The sequence below is a fragment of the Moschus berezovskii genome, chromosome 6, assembly GCF_049115385.1.
Source record: "Moschus berezovskii isolate FMDL1 chromosome 6, NW_MosBer_1.0, whole genome shotgun sequence".
Taxonomy (NCBI): Eukaryota; Metazoa; Chordata; class Mammalia; order Artiodactyla; family Moschidae; genus Moschus; species Moschus berezovskii.
The window spans coordinates 72,247,060-72,261,329 of record NC_142465.1 but is presented as its reverse complement, the minus strand read 5'-3'; the positions used below and the strand labels follow the sequence as shown (position 1 = coordinate 72,261,329).

Here is a 14,270-nt window from a genome sequence, read left to right as displayed (position 1 = left end):
ACACTGGAGTGGGTTGCCATTTCCTCCTCCAATGCATGAAAGTGAAAAGTGAAAGTGAAGTCGCTCAGTCATGTCTGACTCTTCGCGACCCCATGGACTGCAGCCTACCAGGCTCCTCCATCCATGGGATTTTCCAGGCAAGAGTACTGGAGTGGGCTAACTTATATGCAGGGTACATCATGAGAAACACCGGACTGGATGAAGCACAAGCTGGAATCAAGATTGCTGGGAGAAATATCAATAACCTCAGATATGCAGATGATACCACCCTTACAGCAGAAAGTGAATAACTAAAGATACTTGTGATGAAAGTGAAGGAGGAGAGTGAAAAATTGGCTTAAAGCTCAACATTCAGAAAACTAAGATCATGGCATCTGGTCCCATTACTTCATGGAAAATAGATGGGGAAACAATGGAAACAGTGGGAGACTATTTTTTGGGGGCTCCAAAATCACTGCGGATGGTGAGTGCAGCCATGAAATTAAAAGACACTTACTCCTTAGAAGGAAAGTTATGACCAACCTAGACAGCAAGAGTTGACTCACTGGAAAAGACTCTGATGCTGGGAGGGATTGGGGGCAGGAGGAGAAGGGGACGACAGAGAATGAGATGGCTGGATGGCATCACCGACTTGATGGACATGAGTTTGAGTGAACTCCGGGAGTTGGTGATGGACAGGGAGGCCTGGCGTGCTGTGATTCATGGGGTCGCGGAGAGTCAGACACGACTGAGCGACTGAACTGAACTGAACTCCTCAGAAGGAAAGTTATGACCAACCTAGACAGCATATTAAAAAGTAGAGATGTTACTTTGCCAACAAAGGTCCGTCTAGTCAAGGCTATGGTTTTTCCAGTGGTCATGTATGGTTGTGAGAGTTGGACTATAAAGAAAGCCAAGTGCCGAAGAATTGATGCTTTTGAACTGTGGTTTTGGAGAAGACTTTTGAGAGTCCCTTGGACTGCAAGGAGATCCAACCAGTCCTTCCTAAAGGAGATCAATTCTGAGTGTTCATTGGAAGGACTGATGTTGAAGCTGAAACTCCAATACTTTCCAATACTTTTCCACAATAAACTGTGGAACATTCTGAAAGAGATGGGAATACCAGACCACCTGACCTGTCTCTTGAGAAACCTGTATGCAAGTCAGGAAGCAACAGAACTGGACATGGAACAACAAACTGGTTCCAAATAGGAAAAGGAGTACGTCAAGGTTGGATATTGTCACCCTGCTTGTTTAACTTATATGCAGAGTACATCATGAGGAACGCTGGGCTGGAAGAAGCACAAGCTGGAATCAAGATTGCCGGGAGAAATATCAATAACCTCAGATATGCAGATGACACCACCCTTATGGCAGAAAGTGAAGAGGAACTCAAAAGCCTCTTGATAAAAGTGAAAGAGGAGAGTGAAAAGGTTGGCTTGAAGCTCAACATTCAGAAAACAAAAATCATGGCATCTGGTCCCATCACTTCATGGGAAATAGATGGGGAAACAGTGGAAACAGTGTCAGACTTTATTTTTTTGGGCTCCAAAATCACTGCAGATGCTGATTGAGGCCAGGAAATTAAAAGACGCTTACTCCTTGGAAGGAAAGTTATGACCAACCCTGATAGTATATTAAAAAGCAGAGACATTACTTTGCCAACTAAGGTCCATCTAGTCAAGGCTATGGTTTTTCCGTTGGTCATGTATGGATGTGAGAGTTGGACTGTGAAGCAAGCTGATCGCCGAAGAATTGATGCTTTTGAACTGAGGTGCTGGAGAAGACTCTTGAGAGTCCCTTGGATTGCAAGGAGATCCAACCAGTCCATGCTAAAGGAGATCAGTCCTGAGTGTTCATTGGAAGGACTGATGCTAAAGCTGAAACTCCAATACTTTGGCCACCTCATGCGACAAGTTGACTCACTGGAAAAGAGTCTGACGCTAGGAGGGATCGCGGGTGGGAGGAGACGGGGACGACAGAGAATGAGATGGCTGGATGGCATCACCAGCTCGATGGACATGAGTTTGAGTGAGCTCCGGGAGTTGGTGATGGACAGGGAGGCCTGGCGTGCTGTGATTCATGGGGTCGCAAAGAGTCGGACACGACTGAGCGACTGAACTGAACTGAACTGAACTGATACCTCCTGTGGTATATACAGTTGCTCCCATTTTGCAGATGAGGAAACTGAAGATCAGAGAGATGAAATAAAGTATGTCAGCTCCCAGCGCTGGCAACTCTGGTGCCAGGAGTCTGGGAGGCCTGTCTGACTACTTATGCAGGCCTATCTGGCCCTAAAGCCTGTCTGCACAACTTGTTGCTGTGCAGAATCTCTTCTAGTGTTGACCTTTATAAAGCTCTAATGCTCCACATATAGAAACTGGCTTCTAAGTCATCATCCTAATGCAGGCAGGCCTGGTAGCAGGCATGCTGGGACCTTGGTGAGCAGAGGAAACCCATGTGGAAACCAGGGATACTTCTGTGGTTTCCTGGACTGGCCTCCTAGAGCCAGCTGGGCAATGAATGGGGTGCTATTGGTGATGGGATGCTTTTTTGATAATTTAATGGTAATCTTTTATAGTTAAAGCTGAATTCCATAGTATAGGGAGCTAAATCTGCTTTGTTTACTGCTAGCAATGCTCTAATAACACCTTCTGGAAGCATAATTATAGTTTTATCTCTTTCCATAATACAGTGTGGTCTTCCCTGGTGGCTCAGACGGTAAAGCAGTAAAGCATTTATCTGCAATGCAGGAGACACGGGTTTGATCCCTGTGTCGGGAAGATCCCCTGGAGAAGGAAATGGCAACCTACTCCAGTACTCTTGCCTGGAAAATTCCATGGATGGAGGAGCCTGGTAGGCTACAGTCCATGGGGTCGCAAAGAGTCGGACGTGACTGAGCGACTTCACTTCAGTATAATAGAGTGTGGCTTGGAAAACTGTGGACTTCCCTGGTGGCTCAGCTGGTAAAGAATCTGCATGCAATGTGGGAGACCTGGGTTTGATCCCTGGGTTGAGAAGATCCCCTGGAGAATGGAATGGCTACCCACTCCAGTACTCTGACCTGGAGAATTCCATGGACTATATAGTTCATGGGGTTGCACAGAGTTGGACATAACTGAGTGACTTTCATTTTCACCTTGGAAAACCGTAAAACTTTCTACTTTTTAGAAGTCTCTTATTGTTAGCATATCTAACTCAAAATAACTAGCAAAATCTTAGGCCTTTTCAAAGGGTGCATTTGATGTGTATCTAGGTACAGCACATTATTTATTAATTAGGTTTATGGGGCTTATTCATGTGTTTCTGTTGTAAGGCTTTCACGTTTTGTTGTTCCTTATTCCAGGCTGTACCAGCTGCCTTTTGTAGAACGCGGTTACCGCGATGATAGTTGGTCTCACTACGTCCATATTCTCTATTTCTGACCTGTTCATTTGTAAAATAGCCTCGAATTTGGTTTCAATCTATTGTCTTTGTTCCTTGGCCCCATAACTGCTGCCCACATACAAAATTTGTTACTTGAAAACCAAGTCCCACGCAATGTAGGTCAGTAACTGATTTATTAAGGAAAGAACCAGCTATTGGCAGTGATGAAGAAATGCTGCCAAATACTCTGCCTGGTGACTTCTTAACCCTTCTGTGGGAAAAAGCCTTGAGCATCATCTTCTTTGCCAAAATTTATTCCCTGCAGGCAGAGTGCTGAACAACCTGGCAAAGTCAGCATCTGGGGAGTACTTAAAAGAAAACCATATTTTGCAATGTGCTACCGAAATTTCCAGCTTACTCGACAGCGATCCCTGCGACCAGGCTACCATGAAATACACCGAAGGTGTTTTAATGTAAGCATGTGTTTTTCTTGAAAAATGTCTTATTTTTCTGCCCTAGCTGTTATTGTTACAATTAATCTACTTAATCCATACTTGCCAATCCATGTCCCACCTGACTGATTGGGTTAAGAAAGGCTGAATTTTAGCATTTCTATCCTCTGGTTCAGTAGTTCTCAACCATGGGCAATTTTGTCTCCCGTGGAACCTTTGGCAAAGGTCTGGAGACATGTTAGCTTGTAATGCGGGCACTGCTACTGGCAGCTAGTGGGTACAGGCCAGGAATGCTACTAAACATTATACACTGCCCAGGACTCTCCACAACAAACTGTCCAACCCTAAAGGCCAATAGTAGAGATGTGGATGAACCTAGAGTCTGTTATACAAAGTGAAGTAAGTCAGAAAGAGGAAAACCAAATATCGAATTTTAACGCACATATATGGAATCTAGAAGATGGTAGCTGCTGCCTGCTGCCAAGTCGCTTCAGTCGTGTCTGACTCTGTGCGACCCCATAGACGGAAGCCCACCAGGCTTCCTTGTCCATGAACCTATTTGCAAGGCAGCAGTGGAGATGCAGATGTAGAGAATGGACTTGTGGGCACAGTGCGGGAAGGAGAGGGTGGGATGAGCCGAGAGAGTAGCATTCATATGTGTATTCACTGCCAGGCGTGAAATAGATAGCTAGTGGGAACCTGCAGTTTTGCACAGGGAGCTCAGCTCGGTGCTCTGTGATGACCTGGACTGATGGATTGGGGTGGTGGTGGAAGGGAGACTTGAGAGGAAGGAGAAAAATAGTGTCCCAGTTTCTCATGAAGATGTGTGCACATCTTATCAATCACTTTGAAAGCCTCAAATCTCTGCTAATATGAACTACTGTGCTGTTTTGTGCCTTAAATATAAAGGACGTTTATGAGGTTTGTTTTTGGAAGCACAACGAAGGTAGCAACATGTATGGTGCCCTGTAAGTCGTACACGTGTGCATTTTATTTTCAGATTTGCTGCTGGAAACACTTGTCTTGCAAAAATGAAACTTCAGGAATGCTTAAATATCAGGAGAAATTTGTTTGGTGAGAAAAGCATCCTAGTCGGAGAAATTATGGAATTTTTAGCAGATTTACTGTTTTTCCCACTCAGACACAGTGAAAGGTAAGTTTTTATGAAATGTTTCAAGTCGTGTGTCTCCTTTCCCCCTCCCCCCTAAACAAAGCTCACGTTTGGCAGGGAGCTCTGTACTCACTCATAGGGGTATCTCACTTCTTTGGCTCCAGCCTTGTCCAAAAAATGAGAGACTCACCAGGCCTGAGATTTCGCCCTGATCTATTGGTCAGGACACTGACCATCATGAATTTGAAAGGTGCTCTTAGCTCACAAACCATGTAGAGGTTTAGGCAGGAGGAAAAGTAAAAAGGAGCACGGTGTCACACTCCCAGCATCACCCATGGGTCATGTGAGGAAAGGGGTTGTGCTTGAGGCCTCTCTGGAGTGTGGGTCTGTAGCGGCATGCCTGCTGGTCTGTGTTGTGCAAGAGCCTGCTGCTGTCTCAGGCTGCGCTGTCCTGACACCCCTCCTCGCTGGGGAGACTGCTTGCTCTCTTGCCATGTGCGGGGCCTTCCTCAGCTCCCCACACAAGGCACTGCTAAAGCTGTTAAAGCAGCAAGTATTCATAGAACTTGTTACAGAAAGGTAAGGCAGCCTTCATTCAGACCTTTCATGAGAGGCATACGGACCCCCGCAGCAGGGTTCTGCAGTTGAGACAGACAGGACTCAGCTCTGAATCAAGAAGGAGTGGGTGGCGGAGAGGGGCGATCAGTCGTGGATGGACAGTTTGTCAAGGGCCGGGTGGGGGTAGACTCTGGCTAAACTGACCTAACAGGATTCTTGCTAAGGCAGGCCTGGGGAGCAGAGGTCACTGTGGGACAGTGAGGGTGAGGAATCGGAGTAGGACGGTAATCAGATATTAAGCAGGGCTGAACTGACTGAGCAGGATCCTCGCTGAAGCCGGACAAGGCAGAGATGAACACAGAAGCCCAAAAGTTGAGGTTTAGTTGGGAATTGCTCAGGAGAGCCTGTGTAGAGTTTGATCAGGAGACTCTGTCAGCACCTGTGTTTTAAAGCAGGTTGTAGGTATCACCCTCTGGGTCTAATTCCTGTTAGGATCTGCCAGGCAAGGCCGCTTCTTCCTTTGACAGGCTGGTGTGAGCGAAGGTTCTCTGTGAGTCCACAGAGAGTCCATCACACCCTTCCTTCAGCCTGGCCTGCACCGTTTCGCAGCCAGGTGAGCTGACTGAAGGGTCAGTGATGCTCTAAGTGAAATTACAAAGTTTTGAGGTTTTGCTTTTGCAGCCCCTCCCTCTCCTCCCTATTCCCTGCCTTGCCTTTCACTTTCTGCTGTCCACCATCCTGGAGAGCATGTTACTTACACCAGGGAGAGGACCTCTTCTGGCTTTTGCTCCCAAGAAGAATATGACATGAGTCATCTCTGGCACAGATCAGTATTAACCCTTTCCAAGAGTGGTGTGCGTGCTCAATCATGTCTGACTCTCTGCAACCCCATGGACTGTAGCCTGCCAGGTTCCTTTGTCCATGGGATTTCCCAGGCAAGAATACTGGAGTGGTAGCCATTCCCTCGGAGAAGGCAATGGCAAGCCACTCCAGTACTCTTGCCTGGAAAATCCCATGGATGGAGGAGCCTGGTAGGCTGCAGTCCATGGGGTCGCTAAGGGTCGGACACAACTGAGCGACTTCACTTTCACTTTTCACTTTCACACATTGGAGAAGGAAATGGCAACCCACTCCAGTGTTCTTGCCAGGAGAATCCCAGGGACGGGGGAGCCTGGTGGGCTTCCGCCTAAGGGGTCACACAGAGTCAGATACGACTGAAGTGACTAAGCAGCAGCAGCAGCAGCCATTCCCTTCTCCAGGGGATCTTCCTGACCCAGGGATTGAAATCGTATTTCCTACATCTCCTGCATTGGCAGGTGGATTCTTTACCACTGAGCCACCTGGGAAGCCCTTTCCAAGAGTATTTACCTTTCAAAGAGTAGTCCCTAATGGGAAAATGCTGGACAGCTCAGCAAGCTGGGCTCGGTGCTCTTTGATGACCTAGGGGAGTAGAATTGGGGGGAGGGGGAGGGAGGTTCAAGGGGAAGGGGAGAGATGTATACACATAACTGATTCACTTTCTTGTCAGCAGAAACTAACACAACATTGTAAAGCAATTATACTCCAATAAACAAAAAAAAAAGAATAGCTCCAATAAAGGTGCTTCTAAGAGTCAAGTTACCAGTGCTCTATAGCAGTGCTGAAATGTTGGGCTCTGGGGTTCAAATTTTGTTTCTCCCACCTGGTAACAGTGAGAACCTGGGCACATACTTAATATGTTGGTGTCTCATTCGTTTCCTTGTTGGTAAAATGAGAGCAGTGACAGTATCTTCCTCGCAGGACGATGCTGAGAACTGAGAGATCCTCTGTGTGAAGTGCTGAGCAGAGTGCCTGGCACACTGGAAGAGTTGATAAATTGGGTTCTTAGTATTATTATTTTGCTCCCCAGCAGGGAATCTTTGAGGCACTTGACACCACATAAACCTCCTTTTGTTCCTCTTAAGACCAACAGTACGAGCAGAGAACAGGCCTTTCTTTAGAGAAGCAAAAGGCTCGACAGTAGAACCATTGCCTCGTAAAAGAGAAATCTAAACACGCAGCATACTGACTGAGTCATCGCTAGGCCGGGGCTGCCCCACCTCAAATCCAGGGCTGGCGGCTCGTGACTCACGGGACCCTGAACCCTGCTGCTGTTCCACGCGCGTGGCCTCTGTGTCGGAGGAGCTGACCATACTTGGTATCCTTCTTTCCAGACGTCATTGTCAATGGTCAACCTTCTGAAACGACTGAGAAGCCTTTTTCCTTGCTGAAGGTTGTCCTTGCTACTGCTACTGCTAAGTCACTTCAGTCGTGTCCGACTCTGTGTGACCCCATAGACGGAAGCCCACAAGGTTCCCCTGTCCCTGGGATTCTCCAGGCAAGAACACTGGAGTGGGTTGCCATTTCCTTCTCCAATGTGTGAAAGTGAAAAGTGAAAGTGAAGTCGCTCAGTCGTGTCCGACCCTTAGCGACCCCACGGACTGCAGCCTACCAGGCTCCTTCATCCATGGGATTTTCTAGACAAGAGTACTGGAGTGGCTTACCATTGCCTTCTCCATGAAGGTTGTCCTTAGGTGACCTCATTTTCCACATTGGTTAAGACCAGGATATATTTTGCTGTGGGACTCAGCTCACCTCTCAGACATATGGAGATCCTTTCTCCTGGTGGCCAGGGACTCTTGAAACAGCTCTCATGCCCTACAGAAATAATCTGAGGGTCCTGAGGGCCTTGGGGAGTGGGGATAGGTAGGGATGGATACATGAGGTCAAATCACAAAGTTAAAAGTAACCCCCTGTACCCCAGGAAGGAGAAGGATGAACAAAGGGTCATAAGAGGAACGGGGATGTATTCTCAGTGAAGTCAGTGTCATTGCTGTCTCTCAACTTTGAATCCATTCACCAGCAGCCGTCTTTTGATTGTGTCCCCTCCACAGACAGGCGTCCCCACTGCCTCACTTCCTGTTGATGTCATTCACCTTCTTCCTCCACCCAGCTCTGTCTTGTCCAGCCTTATGAATGTCATCAGGAACATCCTAGTTCTGTGTCTTTGCACTTTGATCTTGATGGTTCTCTGCTCTGGGAGCGTTTGACAGCATCATTCATTCCTGAAACTGTGCTCTCCTGGTTTCTGAGCTACCCTCCATCATGGTCATCTTCTCTGATGACACCTTCTCGGGTTCTTTCATGGATTTTCTCTTTCTCTCCCACTCTCGACCAGATGGTAGTGTTCTCTGGGGTTCAGTTCTTGAACTCTGCATGTCTCAGTCACAGCCTTGCCTGTGCCTAGGGCTGCAGCCAGCATTCAGTAAGGCAATGCCTTCTTGTCTTATCTCTGTCTCTTCAGACCTCCATCATCAGCTGCACACATGTGCATCCACTGGCCCTCTCCCTTTGGGTAGCCAGCATATTAGGGCAGTTCAGAGTGAACATTATCAACAGTGAACACATCCACCCCCTCTCCATGACAAAATGCATCTTCTCCTGTGTCACCCAGTGCAGACCCCAGGGCAGCATCTTAATGATTCATCTTGGTGGTATTTGTTATAATCAGTCACCATGCTAAACCCACTCTATACATTTTCTCACTTAATCCTCACCACAGGTCTGTTATCCTCATTATGAACATGAGAAAATCAAAGTTTAGGAGCCTTGATGCCTAACCACTGTGTCACTGCCAAGCCCGCCTGACTTCAGAGTTCTAGCTCCTAACCTCGTCATCCTACTGCCCAAGAGGATGTCAGGACCCCTGGCACCAGGCCCACTACCTTCCACGTGATGCCAAGACTTTGTAGGTCTCCTGTCACATCTGTGGCCATTGCGTTAGCTCAGACCCTCATCATTCTTTGTCTGGACCAACTGGTCTCACTGCATAAATTGTCATCTGCTACTTCACTTGCACCCAGGTGAAGTTTCTAACATGCACATTTACTCATATCACTCTTTATTTTTTTAAAAAAAATATTATTTATTTAGCTGTGCTGGGCCTTACTGCAGCATGCAGGATCTGTGGTTGCAGCATGTGGGATCCAGTTCCCTGACCCGAGGTCGAACCCGGGCTTCTGCATTAGGACCACAGAGCCTTAGCTACCGGGCCACCAAGGAAGCCCCTGAACAACGTCAGTCTTAATGAAAAAGCTTCAATATTGAGGTCCCAACTCCTAGGTTCACATTCAGTACCTTTAACAACTGATTGGTCCTATGCTTCACTCTCCAGTCCCTCCTTCTACGTGGGGACACTCTCTGAGGGCAAGGGTTGTTGCTGCTGCTGCTGCTGCTAAGTCACTTCAGTCGTGTCCGACTCTGTGTGACCCCATAGACGGAAGCCCACCAGGCTCCCCCGTCCCTGGGATTCTCCAGGCAAGAACACTGGAGTGGGTTGCCATTTCCTTCTCCAATGTGTGAAAGTGAAAGTGAAGTCACTCGGTCATGTCTGACTCGTAGCGACCCCACGGACTGCAGCCTACCAGGCTCCTCCATCCATGGGATTTTCTAGGCAAGAGTACTGGAGTGGCCTGCCATTGCCTTCTCCAAGGGTTAGTCTTCCTTATCTCTGCATCTAGGCCCCAGCACCAGCATTCCATGAATGTTTGTTGGATACATGGATGAAGGCTATGCTTCTTCGATGCAAAACTTTGATTAAATTTCTCTTTTCTAGATTCCAAAGGAAGCAAGCAGTCGAATATTATAAGCAAGTGATAAAAATAAAGGAAAATGCGGGCACTCTGGCCAACTCCCCACTCATCAGGAATCAACTGAGCATTAGCCTAAGTGATACCTTGTGTAAATTAGGTAATTGCTTTGACATGTTTCTATTAGAAGCAGATGACTTTTCCCTCCATCTCAGTTGCATACTTTGCCTATTTTTAAACAGTCTTCACCTTTGAAGTCAGCAACTCCTGTTCCATATTATTTTCAACTTTCTCTCTCTCTCTCTCCCTTTTTTGCTGCTTATTTACTTTCCCTCATTAGATAAGTGTCTTAGTCTGTTGCTATAACAGAATAGATTGGGTGGGTTAAACAACAGAATTTTATTTCTCACAGTTCTGGAGCCTGGGAAGTCCACGATCAAGGTGTCAGCAGATTAAATGTCTGGTGAGTGCCTATCTTGGGCTTCTCAGGTGGCACAGTGGTAAAGAGTCTGTCTGCCAATGCAGGTGATGTGGGTTTGATCCCTGGGTGGGGAAGATTCTCTGGAGTGGAAAATGGCAACCCACTTCACTATTCTTGCCTGGAAAATTCCGTGGACAGAGGAGCCTGGTGGGCTTCTTTCCATGGGGTTGCAAAGAGTTGGACAGGACTGAGCAACTGAGCACAAGTGCCTATCTACTGGTTCAGAGACAGCTGTTTTCTTGGCGTGCCCTCACATAGTGGAAGAAAGAGCCTGAGAGCTCTCTGGAGGTCTCTTTTATAACAGCACTAATCCCATTCATGCAAAGGAACATTTCATGCAAAGATGTGCACAATAAGGAACAGAAATGGTATGGGCCTATCAGAAGCAGAACTTATTAAGAAGAGGTGAAAAGAATACACAGAAGAACTGTACAAAAAAGATCTTCATAACCCAGGTAGTCACAATGGTGTGATCATTCACCTAGAGCCAGACATACTAGAATGTGAAGTCAAGCGGGCCTTAGGAAGCATCACTATGAACAAAGCTAGTGGAGGTGATGAAATTCCAGTTGAGCTATTTCAAATCCTGAAAGATGATGCTGTGAAAGTGCTGCACTCAATATGCCAGCAAATTTGGAAAACTCAGCCGTGGCCACAGGACTCGAAAAGGTCCATTTTCATTCCAATCCCAAAGAAAGGCAATGCCAAAGAATGCTCAAACTACTGCACAATTGCACTCATCTCACACGTTAATAAAGTAATGCTCAAAATTCTCCAAGCCAGGCTTCAGCAAAACGTGAACTGTGAACTTCCAAATGTGCAAGCTGGTTTTAGAAAAGGCAGAGAACCAGAGATCAAATTGCCAATATCAATAAATGACCCCATGAACTGTACCCCACCAGGCTCCTCTGTCCATGGGATTCTCCAGGCGAGAATACTGGAGTGGGTTGCCATGTTCTCCTCCAGGGGATCTTCCTGACCCAGGGATCGAACCTCTGTCTCTTTTGTCTCCTGCATTGGCAGGTGGTTTCTTAACCGCTAGCACCCTGTGGGAAGCCCTACTAGTTCAGTTAGGTGGAATTTAGTTACATTTTAAGGGCCACTGTTGAAGAATTGAGAGCCTCTGAGACAAAGGGCCTGTTTTCCAGGCTCTGCTGTTGCTAGAGATGAGGGTAACAGGACCACATCTTTTACTGCCTCATATTTATTGGACTCAGTAGTCCATTCCCATGTTTTGGAAATAGTCACATGTTGAATTCTGTCATCTTCCTGCAACATCACCACCAAATCTGGGAATGGAGGAGACTGAGAGTTGAATTGGAGGCTGCAAATACTGGTTGGTAGTTAGCTGGAGACAGGCCACTGCAGGAGGGTGGACTGGGGGGAATCAGGGATGTGATTCCCACAGACAGCACTTGCCACCTTTGTGCCTCCAAGGAGTAGGTTCACATAGAGAGAGGGTTCAGTGAGGGTCAAATAGATATCTCTTCACCCTTGGGCAGCTTTGTTGATTTCTTCCAGCAGGCTACACTAGAAATTGCAGTTTCTGTAAATTCCACAACCAGAAAAATTCTGAAACACTATCAGAGCTCCTGAAATCTCATCGCCACAGGACACAGCCTACTTCAGCTTTAAAGAGTTGTTTTCAACCCAGGCTGATTTTGACCCTCAGGACAAAAAAGCTGGAGAAATGTTTGATGTCATGGCTGGGGGTGGAGAGTGCTAGTCATTTAGTTGGTGGAGGCCTGAGTGGTTGCTAAACATCATATGTGCCCAGGAAAGCTCCCCCACAGTGAAAATTATCCAGTCCAAGGTGTGAATAGCGCTGAGACAAAGAAACCCTGATCTAAACCAACCACATTCCCCAGCAGGTATGATTGGCATCCATATTACAATACAACAGGATTGCTTTCAGCCTGACAAAAAAGGCTTAAAATTCTTGATATCTGCAGGGAAAGAATATTTTCTGTTTTCACTCTGTAGATTTAGGGATGAGTGTGCCCATGTGTGTGTATACTTTTTTTTTCAGGTAAGGGTTTCCACGCTGAGTACGTGAAAGAAAGATTTATGTTTGTAAAGAGAAAATGAAGATGCAAATCTAAAGAATGTTAATGGATCTCTGATCTGGTTGCCTATATTTTTGTTCTCAGTTTTGGTGACTTGTCTATGATGAAAGCATAACATATTCATTTGCTTTCTGATAACAGGGCCTCTGTAATGGCAGTTGTCATATTTGGTAATGTCTTAAAAAAGTCTTCATGGTATGTTTTGCAGTCCATTTTCAGTGTGGTTCAGAGCAAGTATTTTTCTGTAAGGAGCACTTTCTCGCCATCATTTTATTGTTTTTCTCTCCCACTGTTGATTGAAGTTGATTCATTTTGCAGAAGGCCCACTCCAGGCTTACAGGAACACTGTGGGTGGTTAGGTCAGCTGTCAAGGCAGGATTCTTGTGCTTTTGTTTCAGTCCCTGGTGGGGAGAGCTGACGGGTGTCTTCCGTACAAGAGGAGGAGAACCTTGGGAGGGAAATAGACTGTTTATAGAGACCTGGGAATCATTTGTTCTTCAACATATTTTTAGTTTTCCTATGTGTAGGTAGAAAAACTTCTCCTTCATCCTCTCAGGGTCCCTGGCTGAGCTTGAAAATTAAATTGAAAAGACAGATTTTTGCCACCCTAATTGCACCTGACTTTGTGGGCAGAAATTTGAGAGCCTGCTTTGGTAAGAAATATTGTCTTCAGCAGACTTTTGTCAGAGGCCCAGGATCTCTTAACTGCAGCTTTTGGACCTAGTAAGGAGTCCTGGATGATAGAATTCCACGTTTGTCACCAAAACTCTAAAAGAGAAAAATTTTTTTTTTCCTTTACCCTCCTAAGTTCTCCTGCTGGGGCCCTGTAAAATTAGCCTCAGAAAAGATTGATTGAGGTGAAGTGAACTGAAAGTTGCTCAGTTGTGTCTGACTCTTTGAAACCCCATGGACTGTACAGTCCATGGAATTCTCCAGGTCAGAATACTGGAGTGGGCAGCCGTTCCCTTCTTCAGTGGATCTTCCCAACCCAGGGATCGGACCCCGGTCTCCGGCATTGCAGGAAGATTCTTTACCAGCTGAGCCACCAGGGAAGCTAAAAGACTGCTTAACAGGAGAAAAATCAAACAGAAGTTTATTTGTGTGTGTATCACACTTACACACACACTCAGGAATGAGCAACTCCAAGGGGTGGCTTGAACTTGCGATCTGTGTACTAACTTAGCGGAGAGGGAGGTGGGGAAAGGGCACTCATGGGAGGGCAGATGACTCTTTGGAAGCATAAATAGACCCTTAGGAGAATAGATGATATGTCAGTTTGTGACAATGTCTGGCTGGGTATGGTGCTGGCTTCCTGTTGCCCCAGGGAGGGGATTTACAACACTTGAGTCCTTGTGACAGGCTCTGGTTTCAGGCACAGAAGGGATCCTAGGAACTCAGATAACTCGACTTATAATAAGTCCCATGTCAGCATGGCCTACTTTGGGGTGGCATAGTGTGATCCCCTTGAGAAAGTGAAAGTCTTAGTCGCTCAGTCATGTCTGACTCTTTGTGACCCTTTGGACCATAGTCCACCAGGTCCTCTGTCCATGGAATTCTCTAGGCAAGAATACTGGAGTGGGTTGCTGTTCCCTTCTCCATTAGTTCTTCCTAACCTAGGGATCAAACCTGGATCTACTGCATTGCAGGCAG

General features: G+C 46.5%; 1 protein-coding gene across 1 annotated transcript in view; it reads left to right on the top strand.

Annotated features, from left to right (window-relative positions):
• Positions 1-14,270, top strand: part of LOC129535926 (putative tetratricopeptide repeat protein 41) — a 78,115-nt gene that overhangs the window by 47,254 nt on the left and 16,591 nt on the right. Inside the window, 3 exon segments of the mRNA XM_055394666.2 lie at positions 3,671-3,818; positions 4,798-4,950; positions 10,100-10,233. Of these exon segments, the coding sequence (XP_055250641.2) occupies positions 3,671-3,818; positions 4,798-4,950; positions 10,100-10,233 (435 nt within the window).